Raw genomic sequence first — 20,429 nt, 5'->3', positions numbered from 1 at the left:
CCGGAGAAAACACAATCCATCTCATTGGCCTTTCGGATCCAAAACATCCGCACACAGACTGCTGCCGTGAGAAGAGTTTCTCCCTGGGTCGTGAAATCCACTCTGCTCAATTCAACAAAACCTGAGTCCCAGATCCCCACGGTAACAACAAAATGGCATTTATGGAGGGTCTTCAACACGCCAAGCAGCACGGCACCACGTGTGGCACAGTCCAATCACCTAAAAACTAAGAGCGTGGCTACACCAGGCCCCAAGCTCCACCCTGCTGCCTCCAACAGTTAGGACTTGAGAGGCAGCTCGGCACCACGGAGGCAGCAGAGCCGCTGGGGCCAAAGCCAAGTAGGCTCACCTCCAGGTCCTGCCACCTACCACACCCGCGGGTGACCTACAGCAAAGCTCTCCTCTGGCACAGTGGAGCCAGGGGGACTACTTCCCACGTTCTTTACAGGATTAAGCTAGGTAACGTAAGCAAAGGGCCTGCCCAGTGCCTGGCATGTGGTAAGCACCCAGCAAACGACTGTTGCCAGGAAGCAGAGATGCTGACTCCATGTTTTTTCAGGCCAAAGACCACATCAGATGGTTTCTACATATCCTTTTACGCTGGGCACCTCGGGTGTACTCAAAAACTACTTGGTGACTTGAACCTTGTTTAGATGTTGTAATCACAAGCCATTATTCCTTCTAAATGCAGTCTGGAAAAATCCCGGAGCCCAATTAACATGAAGAGACGGGGGGCACTGGGCAAGAACCACTCAGAGCGATTTTCTCTGTCAGGGAAGCACTTTATATTGAACAACTGTTCCATAAACCCCAAGGGTGCTCCTGGCTGAAGGCTGGAGCACCTGCCCAGAGCTCTAAGTGGGTCCACAGAGCAACGCTGCATCTCAGAGTCAAATGGGCACCTGTCAAACATGAAATATTGGCCAGGTTATTAGCGGGCACTGAACTGCATGCATTTCCAAACTGCTGCACAGAGGGAAACCATTAGCCAGGAAACAACTGGCCTACCACCAGGAGACGCCCCCCCATCTTGATGAACAACAGTCCCCAGCTCCCAGAACATGCTGTGCCAGCTGCAGGCCTGGACAGGAGACAGCCATCCAAGGGCCTCGAGGCACCTGAGAGCGGGTGACAGGGATCGGCGTTCCTGATTTTCCAGAAATACTGGGGGCTCGTGTACACAACCTGGCATACACAAACTCAGGCCAAGGGAACGGAAGTTCCCAGCAGGCCAGCCCTGCAAACATGAAAGCTACCTGCTCAACTCCACCAACCCACCTGCTGTGACAACCCGTCCCTTTTCAGCGCAACGTGGCAGAGAAGCAAATATCAACAAAACCAACCATACTGGAACTTTCCTCCTTGCCCAGCAAACACAGCTCTCATATTAAGCTTGCATTTCTCAAACTTTTAAAGTCCACTTCCACTTTGTAGAAACACACAAACCTGACTCAGCCCTTCCCAACAGCCCCAGACGCTTCATCTTCTCCTGAATAGGGGCCCCCACCCTGAAAAGCACTGCTTCCTTCTACAGAATGCTCCCTGCCAAGATTCAGTACCGTTTGCTTTGTTGAAGTTTGTGTTATAAAAAACACTGACTTTTTTCTAAATCTAAAAATAATGTCTGAATATAAACTGTGCTACTGACTTTGCTTTTCAAACTACACAACTTGTACTATCTCTAAATTTAACCACACTTCTGAAGAGGGAGTGGACATCCCTTTCCCTGACCCCCGATGGACCCCACTGCTCTAGGAACGTGGCTGAGCGGGAAGGCTGGCTGGCCCTGAAGAAAGTGTGTCCTGTATCCCAGCACCTGTGCCAGTTTAGAACCCATCACGCTAGTACTTGCTCTGGGGACTCTTGAAGCTTGACACGGGATAAATCAAGGGCCTTGCTACCAAAAAGACAAAATCAGAACATGTGGGACTGGCATGGGGTCTGATCATTCTCCCAACGTCCCCCCTGCTCCCCTCTGCCCAGTACTCCCTGAGTGGTGGTGGCACATGGACACAGCCTGAAATTATAATGGTAGGTGGACTCCCCTACCAAGTTTAATAAACTCATTGCTGGGTAGGCCGACTTCTTGTTTCTTCCTTACAGCTGTTTATAGCACCTACCCTAGGACTTTGCCCTCAAATCAAGTTGGGGAACACGCCTGGTATACAACGAATTCCTGGCCTTGTTGAATATGATCAACTCAAGGTCAGAATATTCTGTGGACCCTCATGAAATGATCATTGTACTTTTGGTGCTTGTTAACTGAAAAAATATAGACAAAAACCACTATGAAAAATGAATTTCCCATCTATTCATCACAACATCACAAGCATTAATATGTATTTGAGAAACAGTTCTATGTAAGTGAATGACAAATCTCCCCTAAGATACAGAAGATCTGTGGTGTGATACAGCTGCACAACTACTCATACTTACTGCATTCCCCCTAGGGGTCCTCAGTCCATAAATTAAGAAACAGATATAAACAAAGACCAAAGAATTTCTCAAACATTTAATGAGTGCCTACTCTGTGCTCACCTTAGGGACGGTATTCTCACTTTGAGCCTAGCGGGGAAGACAGGTAATAAATCAATATAATACATAATGTCACATACTAAGTGCTGTGAAGAAAACCAAAGCAAGCCGAGGCAGGGGCTATTAACTATCTAAGAGAAGGGTCAAGGAGGACGTCTCTTGAGGAGGTGACATTTAAGCAAAGACCAGAATGAAGAGTGAGCCATGCTACCACAAGCCCAGGGACCGTTACAGTAGGTACAAGGTAGAGCAAATGCAAAGGTCCTGAGACGGGTGTGACCTTGGCAAAAGGGGCCGGCGTGCCTGAAAAGGAGGAAGCGAGTGGGAGGCTGAGGCGCGCTGAGGTCGGCAGCAGGAGAGGCTCTGGAGTTCTAAGCATGCTGGGGCGCCCTAGGAGGGTTGAGAGCAGAAGGGTGACTGCAAGGGGGCAAAGCGTGGACGTAGGACACCAGGAGAGAAGCAAGGGAGGGAGGTGGCCTCCTCCCGCCTCCTCCGAGGTGGAGGTGGAAAGAAGTAGTCAGAGTAGGGATATGTTTTGGTGGAGCCAACATAATGGCTGATCAAGTAGATGTGGGTTGTGAGAAAAGAAAGGAGTCAAGGATGACACCAAAATTTTTAGCCTGAGAAACCTGGCCAAGGTTTTAGCCTGGCCAAGTGGCAGTGCCACTTACTGAGGTGAGGAATGATTGTGGGAGCAAAGGTTTAGTGGGAGGAAAGCAAGAGTTCTGTTTTGGCCAATTACAGCTGAGATGTCAACAGCAGAGATGGTTGAACAGATCTCTTCACTTCATTCTGGTCTTTGCCACAAGGTGGAATGGGACCACCCTGGGAGAGATTATCGTATAAAGAAGAGACAAGACCTATGGACTCAGCCTCAAAGCACATGCATTTGAATCCTGGCTCCAATATCACCAAGGGGGCTCAAGCAAGCTTCCCTGAGTTCTAGATTGCTCACCCATTAAATTGGAGAACCACCACATACACAATGGCTGCAAGGATTACAGAAGATAAATAACAGGGAGTATCGCACAAATCTTGGCAAGAGTAGAATTAGATATTTTTTCTCTAACAAAGTCTGTGACTGATACACAGTGAAACAAACAAGGAAAAAATGAATTAATTAAAACAAAACAAACCAGGTTATCCCAGTGAAGTCCCTTTACCAGTGAATCACATGGCTCCTTTTGGACAAGGCAGCTGGTCAAGGCCTCAGGAAGGCAGCTGGAGACCAAAGTAGCCACACTCTGGTCCAATGTGACAAAAAAGCACATGGACTTTGTTCCCACCTGGCTTCGAACTTCTGCTGTCAGGTCTTTGTGATTGTGTGACTTAGGGCAGAAAGCCTGGGAAGAATCACCCACTCAAGTTAAATATAGATGGATTCGGGGTCCAATCTTTGCATGTGGTGGGCTGAGGGGACAGGGTAGTGGACAGTACTTTAAAGTCAACTGCAGAGCACTACCTAGTGCGGGTGCCCTGCTGGGAGCTGGCGGCTCCAAGGGGAGTAAGGCCAAGGCTGTCTGGGCACCCACTCTCGAGGACCTTCCCCCGGAGAGAAAGACCCAGACTGTCACTACCCACTGATGAGAGCTGAAAGGTGCCACTGAGTGCCAACCTGGAAGGAAGTGGTGCCTAGTACATCTAAAAACACACGAACAAAGGCAGGAAGGGCGTCCAGGTAAAGATCAGCGCAAGCAATGGTGTGGATGCATGACGAAGAGTGGTGTGCACGCCTGGGGACTGGGCCGGGGGAGAACAGCACGCTTCACATGAGAGTAACAAGTGAGTGGAAAAAGCAGTGAGAAATGCAGCTGGAGGGACAGGCTGGAGGCCACACCTATCACACCAGGACTTAGCTTCATCCCCAGCTGATGGGAGTCATGCCAGGGGTTTAAGCAAGAGAGAGCCACATTTCGGACTCACATTTCTGAAAGGTCACTCTGGCTGCATGAGTATATGGAGAACAGGCTGAAAGGGCAAGAGCAGAAGCAGAAAAGCAACTCAGGAAGTCCCGCAGCGCTGGGCCCTCATCCCATGGGCTTCCCTGGTGGCGCAGTGGTTGAGAGTCCGCCTGCCGATGCAGGGGACACGGGTTCGAGCCCCGGTCTGGGAGGAGCCCACATGCCGCGGAGCGGCTGGGCCCATGAGCCATGGCCGCTGGGCCTGCGCGTCCGGAGCCTGTGCTCCACAACAGGAGAGGCCACAACAGTGAGAGGCCCGTGTACCGCCAAAAATAAAACAAACAACAAAAAAAACAAAACACATCCCAGGCTGAGAATTCCTACCTCTTACTCACGTTTCAAAGAAAACGCCCACATCTCTGGAGGGACACACAAGAAAGTGATAACAGGGACCCCCTCAGAGCAGCAGGGGAAGGGGGGAAAGGACTTACACTTTTCACTCTGTATCTTTTCTGGATTTTTTGTTTGTTTGTTTTGTTTTACCATTTGTAAATGTTATCTACTAAAATATTAAAACTGAGAAAGTAAAACAAGGAGGGAAGGAGGGAAGAAAGAAAAAAGAGAGAAAAAAAGAAAATGTCCACAAAGTCAGAGTTTCTTTGTTTCTATTCACCGTAAAACCTTTCAGACATTTTCTACAAGACTTGGTGACTGAAAACTTCTCAACAGGAAAAATTTCTCATAAGGGAAATGGAAAATTATGATAATTTGCACAAAGAATGTGTCACTCGGGAAAACTTGATGAGCAAAAATTCCTTAAGGGGACTAAATGGAAAATCCCCTAGAAGAGCAGCTGGTAGCCTTTTCCAGACCCAGATGAACCCCTCCGACACTTTGAAGGCACTGAAGGCCTCTCCTGGGAGAGTCACACACACTCAGTGGGCTGACTGACTCCCCACACCCGGTTAAAACCCCTGCCTTGGAATCCAGCCAAAGCTGGTTAAGTCCCTCGGGCAAATCTCTGCACCTCAATTTCCTTTCTGTAAAATGCAGATATAATAAAAGTTTCCACTTCACAGAGCTGCCGCTGGCCATCATCATTCTTATATGACTACATATAAACCCATGCCAGCAACATCAATCTATTACAGGAAAATGGGGAACCCAATGCTCTCCTCCCGGCCCTATCCTCTAAAAATGGACGTGAAATCTCACCAGTAACCCAGGCACCCACGACAGATGAAGCTTCAACCTGAAAAAAGATCAGGAAAAGGCCCTGCAAACTGCAATGCTTATTCCACTCAACCGTAACCATAAGGCAAGGCAGAGGTGCTTTGTACTTGAAGGCAAAAGCTACCTTCTTTTTTTTTTAATTAAAAAAAAAATTGGGGGGCTTCCCTGGTGGCGCAGTGGTTAAGAATCCGCCTGCCAGTGCAGGGGACACGGATTTGAGCCCTGGTCCGGGAAGATCCCACATGCTGCGGAGCAACTAAGCCCGTGAGCCACAACTACTGAAGCCCGCGCGCCTAGAGCCTGTGCTCTGCAACAAGAGAAGCCACCGCAATGAGAAGACTGCGCCCCGCAACAAAGAGTAGCCCCCGCTCACTGCAACTAGAGGAAGCCCGCGGGCAGCAGCGAAGACCCAATGCAGCCAAAAATTAAATAAATAAATAAATTTTTAAAAATTAAAAAAAATTTATTTATTTATTTATTTATGGCTGTGTTGGGTCTTCATTGCTGTGTGCGGGCTTTAGTTGTGGCGAGCAGGGGCTACTCTTCGTTGTGGTGCGTGGGCTTCTCATTGCGGTGGCTCCTCTTGCTGCGGAACATGGGCTCTAGGCGCGCAGGCTTCAGTAGTTGTGGCTCGTGGGCTCTAGAGAGCAGGCTCAGTAGTTGTGGCGCACGGGCTTAGTGGCTCTGTGGCATGTGGGATCTTCCCGGACCAGGGATTGAACCCATATCCCCTGCACTGGCAGGTGGATTCTTAACCACTGCGCCACCAGGGAAGTCCTGCTACCTTCTTTCTACAAAGAACATGATGATTTTGGAGGAGCAACGAGGCTTTCATTGAGGAAGAGGATAGAATATGACAAGTCCAAAGGAAGGATAAGTTGTCCCATGGTATTAGTTAAGATCAAGAATCCAAAGCAAAAGAAAAAAGTAGGTTGAATACTAATTATTAGGAGGCAGATGTATATGGACTTCAATGTAGCACATGCTTTTCATGTGACTGACTTTTTCTGGGTTTGTTTCCTCATTACGATTAGTAACTGTGAAGGTCCCTTCTACTGTTAAGATTTAATAAATGTTGAGTAAATGATTTCATTAATAAGATTGCAGATTACAAATGCATGCATTTGAAGTATAACAGACACCATGTGAATGGCAATAAAAATGAGATATTTATCTAGCATTTAGCAGAGTTTTTTTTTTCATCTAAAACTTTCCCTATATTGGAAATCAAGATTTCCAACTATGAACATGAACTACATAGGACATGAACATCAACTACAAACTGTATACGAACATCTATGAACTATATAAGCCAACATCAAGTCGTACATTGACTATTCCAAACAGGATTAAACTAAAGTTAATATTCTGTAAAACTTGACTGGGCAAAACTAAATGTGTAAGAGGATATTTTAGAGGAATATTCTAGGAGACCTCAAAAACTTAAGATAGGCCTGGACAGAAAGTGGTCAAGAATTCAATGTCTCAATTTCCAAGGATTTCTTAAAACTGTGAGGCTACTCAAATCCAGATGCTGAGTGTCGCTCCAGAAGAGAGTGTTTGGACAGCAGCCCTGGGAGGATTAGAAGCAGCTCAGGCCTCAGCGCTGGCCCTTGAAGAAACAGCGCTGCGGACCTCCTGCCCCTCCCCCCCGCCACCTGCAGCAGCGTGAGGCCTTTTAATGGAGGACTTGCAACCCTGGCGGTTTTTCAGCCACAGCTACTTTGAAGTGCGAGCTTCTGAGAGAAACTTGGAAACCACCCCAAGTGCTGCCTGGTTCTAGGGCAGGCAGGCTGAGAGACAGAGACACAGAGAAAGAGAGACAGAGAGAGCACCCGCACAGCCATGAAAGAAAGCAGGCCAGCCCCAAGGGGCTGCTTATGGGGACTGGGGTGGGGAAGTGAGGGTACACAAACTTAATTCTTAGGGGTATGAAAGACTGGTCAGAAACCTAAATGTTCTGTTTCATTCACATTTCTACCCTTATCTTCTCAACTTCCCAAATGCAAATATAAACTGGGGGAAAATGTTTACAGCCTATATGGAAAATAAGGGTTAACAGTCCTGATATATAAAAGGCTCTTAAAATTAATCAACAATGAAAACGTACATCCACACAAAACTTGTAGACAGGTGTTCACAGCAGCGTTATTCATAATAGTCAAAAGGTCAAAACAGCCCAAATGTCTATCACCTAATGAATGGATAAATAAAACGTGGTATATCCATACAATAGAGTATTACTTGACAATAAGAAAAGTACTGATATGTGCTACAACCTGAATGAACCTTGAAAATATTGTGCTACATGAAAGAAGCCAGCCACAAAAGGCTACAAGTTGCGTGATTCCATTTATATGAAATGCCCAGAACAGGCAAATCCATAATGATAGAAAGTGGTTGCCTAGGTCTGGGGGAGACAGAGGTAAATGGGGAGTGACTGCTAATGGGCTGTGGGTTCCTTTTGGGGATGATGAAAATGTTCTGGTGGTGACGGCTGCACAACTCTGTGAATAAACTAAGAGCCATTGCCTTGTACACTTAACATAGGTGAATTGTATGGTATGTGACTGTCTCAATAAAGCTGTTATTAAAATTAAACAACAAGAAAAAATCTCCCAACAGAAAAATGAGTCAGAGAAATGAACAGGCAATTCACAAAAGAAGAAATACGAGTGGTCAATATACTCGATACAGAAAAAAGATGTTCAACCTCACCAATAATCAAAGAAATATGACTAAGCACAAGTTACCACTTCCAGTTTCAAACTGGCAAAGACTGAAAAGACTGAGTTTCCACTGTAGGTCAGTGTATGTCCCCAGCAGGCAGGAGCAGAAGGTGGTACACTGGGTCAGACCTGTCAGTGCCGATGTAAATTCTAAATACATTCATTGGTTAGGTACAAATTAATGCTTGGATGTAAGTAACTGATCGGACAGTCCACCATGCAGAGGCTACAATTTCTCAGCCTGGTGGGGTATTACCCAGCTGTAAGGAAATCATGAGTCCTGGTAAAGGACTGTGCGTGGGACTGTGGGACTGCATCTAGAGAAAACACAGTCTTGCTAATAATAAGTCCCACCATGCTAAATGCTTGAGGGGCGGTTACTGCCAAGAGAAATAGTAGGCTCGCTGTTTCCCAAGGGCAGCGACCTGTGGAGAGCACACGTCTAACAGGGGTCACTAAGGGAGTAACTGGAGTAGCTGCCACGGCAACCTGCCTGCAAAGTGTTTCATATATACATGCTACCTCATCCATACCCACAATAGTCCTCTGGGAGGGTATTAATATGATCACCCCCATTGTGCAGATGAGCAAAATGAGGCTTAGAGGGGTTGTCATCCGACCCAGGTCTCAACAAGATGCCCAAATTCAAGGCCAAAGTCCACCACACTCTACAAGCTGTCCTCTTTTCACTTTAAACAAGGACAAAACTTCTGTGGACAGACACGGAATTCTGGGTTCACCAGGTCCTTAGTCTGTCCCAAAAGGGCAAATTCTCTGTCATTAATCGGCGCTTACCAACTCCCTTTCCTTATACTAATCAGTGTCACAAAACATGTTATTAAAAAAAAGCCAGAAGTGAACATTACCAAGTCTTAGTTCTAACCTGCAGAGTTTGTTGCTTCCAAATGAAACACAAAATTGAAACTCTGAAGCATCTTAATTTCTGGAAGCATGGCACACCAGGTACCCTGGCTGGCTCTCATTACAAACGGCTACAAATACTGAAGAAAAATTGTTTGACATCTTTTAAAATGCATCGAAGAACTGGCAAGTCAGTAAGGAATACTGACAGATGAAACAAACTTAAGCAAAAGCTGGGATCCAGACTGCAAGTGGAGCTATGAGGGTGGGCAGCGAGGGCATTTGCAGAACTGAGCAAGCTCGAGTTCTCCCCCTGTCTCCAAGAAGGGAGGTCTCTCGGGAGGGCCCTCCAGAATAAAGCTGGCCCCAAAGGGTTATATCTTAGTGGAAAGAAGATGGCACAGAAGAAGCCTATATGAAATCTTGGCACCAAATGGAGGGGTATAAAATTCTCCCTGGGAGAGTCTGTAACCGTTAGATGGCCCCCAAATGGACTACAGCCCAAATTCACACATTATAAAAGATACACTTCAGGTAGATAAAAGTGATCCCAGAATGAAAGTATTAAATGCAAGAAGGAGTGAGGACCAACTAAAGTAGTAAGAAATAAGTAAATCTAAACAAATACTGAACAAATTACATCTTCTAAAATTGAAAAAGAACATACACACCTATAGAATAAAAGTTGAGGAGGGAGTGTTAAGAAGTAAAGTGAGTTAAGGTCCTAACTGCTTGAGAGTAAAGTGTAAAGACACTGACTAATGTTAGAATTTGGTAAGTTATGTAAATTGAGAGATATACCATATTCGTGGATCAAAAGATCAATATCATAAAAATGTCAACTCTATCCAAATTGATATGTAATAAATTCAATTCTAATAAAATTCAAAGCAATTCTAATAAAAGACTCCAACAATTTTTATGAATTTGATAAGCACAATCTAAAATGAAGATGGAAAAGCAAAGGGCCAAAGCCTTACCAGATACCAAGAATTATTATATGAAAACTCAGAAATTAAGTCAGTGTGATACTGGCAAACAGATAGAGAATAGATGGTAAAGAGGCCAGAAATAGACCCATACATTTGTGGACACCTGATGTATGATAATGGTTACTGGTGACATTAAAGACCCACAAGAAAGGGATATATTTTTTCAATAAATAGTACTGGGACAATCTGATGTGCTTATTTAAAAAAAAAGAAAAAGAGGGCTTCCCTGGTGGCGCAGTGGTTGCGCGTCCGCCTGCCGATGCAGGGGAACCGGGTTCGCGCCCCGGTCTGGGAGGATCCCGCATGCCGCGGAGCGGCTGGGCCCGTGAGCCATGGCCGCTGGGCCTGCGCGTCCGGAGCCTGTGCTCCGCAACGGGGGAGGCCCGCATACCACAAAAAAAAAAAAAAAAAAAAAAGAAAAAGAAATTAGTTCCTTATCTCACACCATACACAAAAATAATTATAAACAGACTAAAGAACTTAATGTAAAAGGAAAAATCATAAAATGTTTGGAAGACAATATATGGGGGAATACCTTTATAAACTTGAAGTAGGAACTTCTTAAAAAGAAACAAAAAGCGCTATTAAAAAATTGATAAATTATATTAAAATTAAGAATTTCTGTTCATTGGGGACTTCTCTGGTGGTGCAGTGGTTAAGAATCTGCCTGCCAATACAGGGGACACAGGTTCGTGCCCTGGTCCAGGAGGATCCCACATGCCGCACAACAACTAAGCCAATGAGCCACAACTACTGAGCCTGCATGCCACAACTACTGAAGCCCGCGCGCCTACAGCCTGTGCTCCACAACAAGAAAAGCCACCGCAATGAGAAGCCCACACACCACAACAAAGACCTAATGCAGCCAAATAAATAATTAATTTTTAAAAAAATAAAAGAATTTCTTTTCATTAAAAAAAAAACTAGAGTGACATGACAAGCCACAAACTGGAAGTGGATAATTACAACACATCTAACTGACAAACGATTAGTATCAAAACAAAAAACAAGAAACAAAGTCTACATATAAATAAAAAGACAAACAATTCAATTTTTAAAAATGAGCAAAAGATTTAAGCAGTTGTTTCAGAGAAGCTGAAACCTGAATGATCCATTAATGCATGAAAAGATGCTCAACACACTAATAATCATTAAAATGCAAATCAAAACCACGAGGGGGCTTTCCTCGTGGCGCAGTGGTTAAGAATCCACCTGCCAACGCAGGGTGGCGCAGTGGTTAAGAACCCACCTGCCAACGCAGGGGACACAGGTTCGATCCCTGGTCTGGGAAGATCCCACATGCCGTGGAGCAACTAAGCCTGTGCACCACAACTACTGAGCCTATGCTCTAGAGCCTGTGAGCCACAACTACTGAAGCCCGGGCGCCTACAGCCCGTGCTCCGCAACAAGAGAAGCCACCGCAATGAGAAGCCCACACACCACGAGGAAGACGAGCCCCCGCTCACTGCAACTACAGAAAGCCCGCATGCAGCAACGAAGACCCAATGCAGCCAAAAATAAACAAAATAAATTAAAAAAGAAAAAACCATATAAAGTATCACTGACCTTACAACAGGTTAGTAAAAATTTTTAAATGTGATAATACCATTGTTTGGAGGATGTGAAGCAAACAGAATTGTCAGTTGAAGTGTAAACTGGGGAAACCACTTTGGAAACTATTTGGTATTATTTGGTCAAATTGAAGATGCACGCACCCTGTGATCCAGTCCTCCTCCCAGGGGTGTACCCTGAGAGGCTGTACACGTGTGTCCCAGGAATGGTCATAGCCTCACTGTCTGTCTCAGCAAAATACTGGAAACAAATCAAATGTCCATCAACAATAGAACGGGGGCTTCCCTGGTGGCGCAGTGGTTGGGGGTCCGCCTGCCGATGCAGGGGACACGGGTTCGTGCCCCGGTCCGGGAGGGTCCCGCATGCCGCGGAGCGGCTGGGCCCGTGGGCCGTGGCAGCTGGGCCTGCGCGTCCGGAGCCTGTGCTCCGCGGAGGGAGAGGCCACAGCAGTGAGAGGCCCTCGTAACGCAAAAAAAAAAAAAAAAAAAAAAGGACCGACCTGTGGTTGGGGGTCCGCCTGCCGATGCAGGGGACACGGGTTCGTGCCCCGGTCCGGGAGGGTCCCGCATGCCGCGGAGCGGCTGGGCCCGTGGGCCGTGGCAGCTGGGCCTGCGCGTCCGGAGCCTGTGCTCCGCGGAGGGAGAGGCCACAGCAGTGAGAGGCCTGCGTACCGCAAAAAAAAAAAAAAAAAAAATCTTCCAACAATAGAACGGATATGTTCTCATATAATGGAACATAATTCATCAGTGAAAATGAAATACACCTATATGTAACATGGATTAATCTCAAGAACATGTTAAGCAAAAAATTTAGATCACTGAAAAATAACAAAATGATTTATTTAGTTCAAAAACATGCAAAATTAAACAATACATTGCTTAGCAATACAAACACATGTGGTAAAACTATAAAGAAAAGCTAGAGGTGGGAATTCCTGGCAGTCCAGTGGTTAGGACTCAGAATTTTCACTGCTGTGGCCCAGGTTCAATCCCTGGTCAGGGAACTAAAATCCCACAAGCAGGCTCGGTGCGGCCAAAAAAAAAAGTAAAAAAAAGAAAAGCAAGAGAATGATAAAAGCCAAATTCAGTGATTAGGTGGGGGTGGGAATGGGACAGAATCAGGGAGGGGCACTCCAAAGGTAATGGTAACATTCTTTTTTGTAAACTGGGTGATGGGTACATGGGTGTTCCTTGTATCCTTTTCCTTTATATGGTACAGTATTCTTTTGTATCTACACAATATTTAAAAGGACAATTTACAAAATTAAACAATGTTCCTTCTGACTTTAAGCAATGCTTTGAAGCATTAACTTGGGCAGCTGACTGAGTTACACTAAACCAGGAAAGTCCCTGACAGGGGCCCACCCAGCCCTGAAACTATAGTAATGAGAAGTGCTTCACCACCCTGGCTCCAAGCGGGAGAGATACAACTTCCCACTGAACCCTGGAGCCTTCCATTCAGGACAGGAAAATTACTGCTTAGATTAATCGGCCAGCACAGGAAGTAGTGCGGGTGGGGTGGGGAGAACAGGTTCTGCTGCCAGACCTTTTAAGACCAGAAGCTGAGTATGTTTTTGATGTTACAATGAACCCACCAAGCCTCCCTTCGGGCTAGGTCCCTACTCTCAGCTGGAATTGCCACCTCTGAGCCTCTGCATTCTGCGTTTTAGACATGAGTGAACAACTCTCAATTCTAACCATGCCCTTTGCTTCCTTCCTTTGAAGCTCAAGGCTGATCTCTCCAATTCATAACAAGCAGGTTTGAATGGAAGAGCCCATGCTCTGGTTTTCTGTACGTATCTGTGACTACATCATTGAGGTCAACCTTAATTGGTCCTTGGACTGTTGAGCTACTGACACCCATGAGGACCTCCGAGAGTGCCAGGCACCTATGCTGACACTCAACACACACATCTGCAGCAAATGCTGAAAGCACTCGGTGCTAAAATACCTACTCTTTGTGACCTCTATGATTTCAATCATTTAAAAATGTGGCCAGCAAAAGAGGTAGATTATGGTCTCCAGGACAATATGCTTTGTGCACAAAATGTACTGGGAGTTTTTCGTTTCCTCTAAGGTTGGGGTCCCCCCCTTTTGTGGTGTCTGTTACCCTGCCAGACATCATGTCTGAGTACCTCTGTGCCACCCACGCGGCACCACCTTGGGGGAATTCCAGGACGGTAGAGAGTGGGCCACCTGCTCTCTTCTGTGGCAAACTGTTAAAACTGAAGCTCTGCCCAAAGAGGCTGCCCTTTCAGCGTTCTAAATGGAAGGTTCAGTATATGTACAACAAAATCAAGCCATTTGGCACTTAAAAATGGTCTTCCCTATATATACATACAGACATATATACGCACAGAAGAGCCCGGGCATGACACACAAACGCTGTTAATAGTTATCTGGGAGGGGAACCGGGTCAGGCGTGGGAGGGTGACTTACTTTCCCCAGTACTTTTATTAGAACCTTCTGATTTTTGGACCTCATGCATGTATTCCTGTCCTAAACATTTTTTTCTTCCTCAACTCTGCACACTTTCTTTCTTGACCCTCACAGGGTCATCCTCTCCTAACACATAATAATGCTAGTTACCAATTATGGAGTCAAGGACTTGACTAAGCATTTTACATGCATTACCTCATTACTAATTCCACCCAATAAAGTTAGTGTGAGGTCATCATTATCTCCACTTCACACCCGAGGAAGTGGAGGCTTAGAGAGGTCAAGTACTTTGCCCAAAGGCACACAGCTAGTAAGTATAAGGACCAGCTCAGGTATGCTTGGCTTAGAAGTTCATGCTTCTAACCAGCACCCTGTACCTCAGGGGTTCTTAGCTGGGGGCAATTTTGCCCCAGGAGACGTACAGCCTCCTCTGGAGACATTTTCAGCTGCCATAGTTGGAGGTAGGTGGGGGCTACTGGCATCTGTGGGCAGAGGCCAGGGATGCTACTTGCATCCTGAAGTGCACAGGACGGCCCCCAAGACAAAGACTCACTAAGCCCCAAATGGCAATAATGTCAACGTTGAGAAACCCTGCTCTACTGGAAAAAGAAAGCAGAGAAACTATCTCTGACCTAGACTCTCATAGTTTAGGTCAAAGTTTACCACGTCCACATCCCACATTACACCCAAACACCAAATAAACCATTGGGTTGTCCTCTCTTCATTAATAGCACGCCAAACCCTCATCACTCTGGAGGTCTCTCCAGCCCCATTGGCCGATCATCCATTCATCCAACAATGTTTATTGAGCACCAACTGCGTGCCAGGAAATGACCTACACAGTGGGAATACCAGGAGAAATAAGACTGTCTCTGCCCACGAGCTGCTGGTGGTCTCACAGGGAGACAGGCAAGAAAACCTATGATCATCATAGGAGGTAAGAATGTACTCTGAGGGGCTTCCCTGGTGGTGCAGTGGTTAAGAATCCACCTGCCAATGCAGGGGACACGGGTTCGAGCCCTGGTCCAGGAAGATCCCACATGCTGCGGAGCAACTAAGCCCGTGCGCCACAACTACTGAGCCTGCGCTCTAAAGCCCGCGAGCCACAGCTACTGAGCCCACGCGCCACAACTACTGAAGCCGCATGTCTAGAGCCCGTGCTCCGCAACAAGAGAAGCCACCGCAATGAGAAGCCCGTGCACCACAACGAAGAGTAGCCCCCACTCGCCCCAAGTAGAGAAAGCCCGCATGCAGCAACGAAGACCTAACGCAGCCAAAAAAAAGAAGTGCCGCAAGGTCATTGCAGGATGCTAAGAAATCACATGGTATGGTCTCTGAGAATCCAGGTTGACAACTTTAATTAGAACGTTGGTGGAACTCCTGAGAAAAACAGGGAGTGCACAGAGCAGCCCTTGATCCTCTGAGTACAACCTGGATAATTCCTGCCTCGACAGGGACAGACCGCAACTTGGCTTCCCTATCGGTCTGGGCGTTCTTCAACTGCAATCCTAACGTGTCTCTCTGGCTTCGAACCACCCCACACCTTGCAGCAGGAGGCAACTGACATGTTCACAGCAGATCCCGTGAATTACATGCTTGACCTCACATAACTCTCAAAACAGTTCTCTGAAGTAAACATTGTTATCCCTATTTTACAGATGAGGAAACTGAGGAACAGGAATGAAGTAACTGACCCTCAGGACAAAGAGCCACTAACCAGGGAAGCCGGGATTCACACCCAACTCCAGAGTCCTTGCCGCCTCTATCTGAGGGGACCTTTATAGTTATCAATCCAAAACATGTCATGTACTCTGAACCTTCACCACCTCAGTACAGCCTTCCAACGTTAGACATCCTCCTTCTGTACACCACACACTCTTGAACAGGTATCTGTGGCGTTTCTTGTGTTGTACTGTGATCACCCATGTGGCTAAGAGCTCCTTGCTCCCAGGATCCAGTCTCACTTATCTGCACATCCTGAGCCCCCAGCACAGTGTCTGACACGTCAGGCACAGAAAACACTGAATGAGTAAACAAGCCTGGACTCCCTGGGCCCAAGCAACACAAACTACCCAAAGCCAGGGTAGCCTGCCTTGGGGACCCAGAGGCCTGGGAAACATACCCCGCCCCCTTTCACCAGTGCAGTGGACTTCCCTTGGGCTGGACCCAACCCCCAAAGCCAGCAATCCAGTCACACTGGGGACAGAGCAGGTTCTGTCAGCCAGCTTTCTCTCTAGCACTGGAATAGTCGTGATTCCTCCTTTGGTTGTACACCAGATGCTTGTATTTGGGGACATGTTGTACAAAAATATGTATCTCTAAACATTAGAACCTTAAAAGGAATGAGCGTGTGCTCCCCACTCTGTCTTTCCCTCTCTGCCAGACAGAGTGCATCCGTGATGGCAGGAGCTAGAGCAGCCAGCTTAGTCCATGAGATGGAAGCCTGGGTTTGAGCAAGGAGAGCCACATGATCAATGAAACCCTGTGTCTGGATAACTTCATGGAACAGAGTGGGCTGCCCTGACCAGCTCTGGACTGCCTACTTCCAGCCTGTGAAGGAGCGAGGAATACATCTCTATTTCCTTTCAGCCACTGTATTTTGGAGCATTTTGGTTTGTACTTACTTAAAACAAGGTGTGAACATTGCCCAGGGATTAACCTAGCATGATCTTTGTTAGTAAAACGACAATAATATTATCAACATTCTCCCAACCAAACTAACTAGGATTTTGTCATTACTGTATAATTTTAAAGAAAAAGCTATCTTGAAAGGGTGATTTGAATCACATTGAGCCTAGAGAAGAAGGACGAACAAACTGACCTCCTGGTTTGTTTCATCTTTGAGTATTACAGACATACCTCAGATTTCCAAGTAGCCCAGGCTACTCTGTTCTGACAGTTTGTCTGGGGCAACTCCAGCTTGGCGCTCCTCCTCCAGCTCATTACCTGAATCGAAGACCAAGTGGAAAATCTGATGAGAAACTGTAGGGTACCTGCTCCCTAAAAGCTGCCCTTTCATCCACCAAACACAGGCAAATGCAGAGCACTGAGCACAGAGCCTGGCACAAAGTGTTCAGTAAGTGTTAAATTGGATTGTTACTGGCCTGCTGCATGCCAGACACTGTGCTGGACACTTGAGACACAAAGATCAATAAACCCAGTCCCATTCCCTAGACTCAGGAATGCCTGCTGACCGAAAGACATAACACAAGGTCGATAAGCAAAAGCAATGAGGCTGTGTCCAAGTATTATTACAGCGTTAGCATTCCTCTGGGATGTCCCAGACACCGTGCTTCTCATTCCAGACCCTCACCCAGGTGACACATCCCTGCCCACAACTTTAGTGACCTTCGTTGGATGCTAGATCACCACTGGACAGCTCCACTTGAACGTTTTACAGGCACCTACTTTCAATATGTTCAAAACGAAATTTATCTTCCCTCCTCAAACCTGCCCCCCGTCCCACTGAGCAACGCCACCAGCCACCAGCCAAAAATGTGGAGTCAACCTGACTCCTCCCTGCCTCTAAACCCCTCATCTAAGTTATCACCAACTTTGGTCAAGTCTACCTCCAAAACATCTCTCCCCACCTTCTGCCTCTAATCTAACTCAAGTCCACCCTCGTTTCTCACCTGATAGTTCTGGTAGCCTCTTAATTGGCCTCCGGGCCCACTCCCTTTAATACGTTCTTTAACTAGAGTGATCTTTCTAGTCCACAAATCTGACTTTTAAATGGAGTCCCATTAACCTAAAATTTCAAGTCCACAGCTAAGTTTAAAAGGCCCTCTAGGGGCCTTCCCTGGTGGTCCAGTGGTTAAGACTCTGGCTTCCACTGCAGGGGGCACGGGTTCGATCCCTGGTCAGGGAACTGAGGATCCCGCATGTCGCGTGGTGGCCAAAAAAAAAAAAAGAAAAGTGGGGAGGGCCCCCTAGGACCAGACCAGACTGCCTCTTTAGTCTTACCTCTAATCTCTGTCTCTAGGCAGAGAACTTCATTTAATTATCACACTGGCTTCCCAGCTTTCTCACAAATTCTATCTTCAACTGAGAATACTCTTCCCCTTTCCTGCCTGCACTCCCCAAGCATCCTTCAGGTCTCAGTTTCCTGGGGAACAGAAGCTTCCCTGGATTCGCCTGAGTGAGGTGCCTCTACTCAGTGTTTCCAGAGCAAGAACTTTTCTGCTTTTCTTCCATCATATCAGAATTGCCTATGTATCTGTATGTCCCCCACATGAATCTCTGAGCTCTGGGTGATGATGCTGATACGAAAGATAACAGCAACAAACACATACAGCGTTTACTTTGTGCCAGGAAGTGTTCTCAGTATTTTATACCTATTACCTCATTTAATCTTTATAACCATCTTAGGAAGCAGATTTTATTCTCAACTCTGCTTTAAGGATGAGGAAACCGAGACAGGGAGCGAGAAACTAACGAAGGACACAGTTGGCAAGCACAGAGTCGGGATTGAAACCTGGCTGCCCGGCTCCACAGTTTAAACTTTTTAACCACTATGCCAGTCTGGATAACTCTCTCTATTCTCAGAACCTATCAGGAGCTGAACCACCGTCTATGGAACCAACGAATGAATGAAATAATTTTATACGGGGGCAGTGTCGGCCTCCTACACGGCAAGCTCCTCCTAGGCCCTGACAGGCTTGTGCCATCGGGCCCCGCCGGCCAAAGCGAGCTACGCCTACACCCCGCCACCTCGCGGCCTCAGAACGCCCACCAGCAGCAGCGCGCGGGGTCAAGGGGCGGTGACAGCCGGACGGCGGGGGCGGAGATGCTACCAGCTGGGGTGTCACCCAGCCCGGAGGCGACTCGCGCTCCCTCGCCGGGACGGCGAGTCCGGTCCGCCCGCCCACTCCCCGCCCGCTCGCCGGGCGGCGCCCCCCAGCCATGTGCCCCGCACTCTCTTGTCCTGTGGGGTCCCCTCAGTCCGGGTTCCCTTCCCAGTCCACTTCCCTCCCCTCCCCCACACAACCGTCCCCGGCGTCCCGCCGCGCCCCATCCTGCGCCGCCTCCGCCCAACTCCTGGGACTCCTCCGGCCCCGGGTGCTTGCTGACCCTCACCTGCCATGTCCTGGACCCCACCGCAGAGGGAGGTGCATCACGGCCGCGAGGAGGCCGGGGACAGCACTTCAGAGCAGACAAAGGGCGCCGCCATGTTGGAGTCGGGCGGAACCGACCTCGCTGGCTTCCCGTCTGCAACTTCCGGCGCATGCGCAGCGTTCGCCCTAGCCGTAGCTTGTGGACAGGCGCATGCGTCTACTGTAATACAGTATTTCTGCACTTAGAATTGTTCGCATTTGTAACCCTTTCTTGGTTTTCTATTCCAAATATAACAGTAACGGCTCCTACGTGTTCAGCGCTTACTGTGTGCCAGGCACTGTGTTAAGCGCTTTACGTGCATTATCTCAAGTCCTCTCACCAACATACGATGTTTTTGAATCCCTTTTGAAGGGAAAACAGAGTCTCAGGGTAGATGAATTGACAGCTGTCACGCATCTTACAAGTGATGAAGCAGAGATGTGAACCTAGTTGTGGCATCAAAGCTGCAGAACCACGATTATGTTTTTCTACTTTCTGAGCCAAACACTACCCGCTTCCCTGTTTAGAGGAGATCCAGGATTAGCCTGGATGTGAATGAGGGTGCCTGGAAACAAAAGTCCGCCTGCAGACGTGACCAGCCACTCTGTGGCCTCTTTCCAACTTTTCAGCACCTTCAGGCCATTGACTTTTCTACTTCCAAACAGTTCCTCGGCTTTCTCCTTTCTTCACTTCCGACCCTGTTTATTTTTCATGATCCATAATTTTAAAAACACTCTTGCCACAATCCAAAACTCCTTTACTCTTTGTCTTTTTGTCACATGGATTTGGTAAAAATTTCAACCCTGTGTGAATCCAAGTGCTTCTTTTCCCTTTGCCGACACCTAAATAGCCAAACACAATTGGAGAAAGTACACAGTGGAACAGAGTGTTCCCTACAAATCCATGACTGCCAGCCTTAAGAGGGACTTCAACAAGTGCCAGTCTGGCCAATTGACTGCTCCTCTCTTCACAATAACTAGAGAAACTAAAAAACTCAGCAGCAGTTGACTTCACCCTTTCACTTACAGGAAAATGATAGCAAATCTGATAGGAACTCTCCTGTTTTCTCAATGC

At 47.1% G+C, this 20,429-nt stretch overlaps 1 protein-coding gene across 11 annotated transcripts in view; it reads right to left on the bottom strand.

Annotated features, from left to right (window-relative positions):
* ZBTB17 (zinc finger and BTB domain containing 17) overlaps positions 1 to 19,468 on the bottom strand; it is a 32,873-nt gene extending 13,405 nt beyond the window's left edge. For 7 of the 11 annotated variants that reach the window (XM_055083749.1, XM_055083748.1, XM_055083753.1 and 4 more), the window contains exon 1: positions 19,338 to 19,454. In XM_055083749.1, coding sequence (XP_054939724.1) covers positions 19,338 to 19,344 — 7 coding nt within the window. In that variant the 5' untranslated portion in view covers positions 19,345 to 19,454. Of the gene's footprint in view, positions 1 to 17,120; positions 17,208 to 19,337 lie in introns of all 11 variants that reach the window. The other 4 variants (XM_028487802.2, XM_028487808.2, XM_055083754.1 and 1 more) reach the window with 2 other exon arrangements.
* Positions 19,469 to 20,429: the final 961 nt, after the last annotated feature.

Source organism: Physeter macrocephalus, chromosome 3 (genome assembly GCF_002837175.3).
Source record: "Physeter macrocephalus isolate SW-GA chromosome 3, ASM283717v5, whole genome shotgun sequence".
Lineage (NCBI taxonomy): Eukaryota > Metazoa > Chordata > Mammalia > Artiodactyla > Physeteridae > Physeter > Physeter macrocephalus.
Note: the sequence above shows the minus strand (reverse complement) of the source record. Positions and strands in the feature narration are given on the sequence as shown.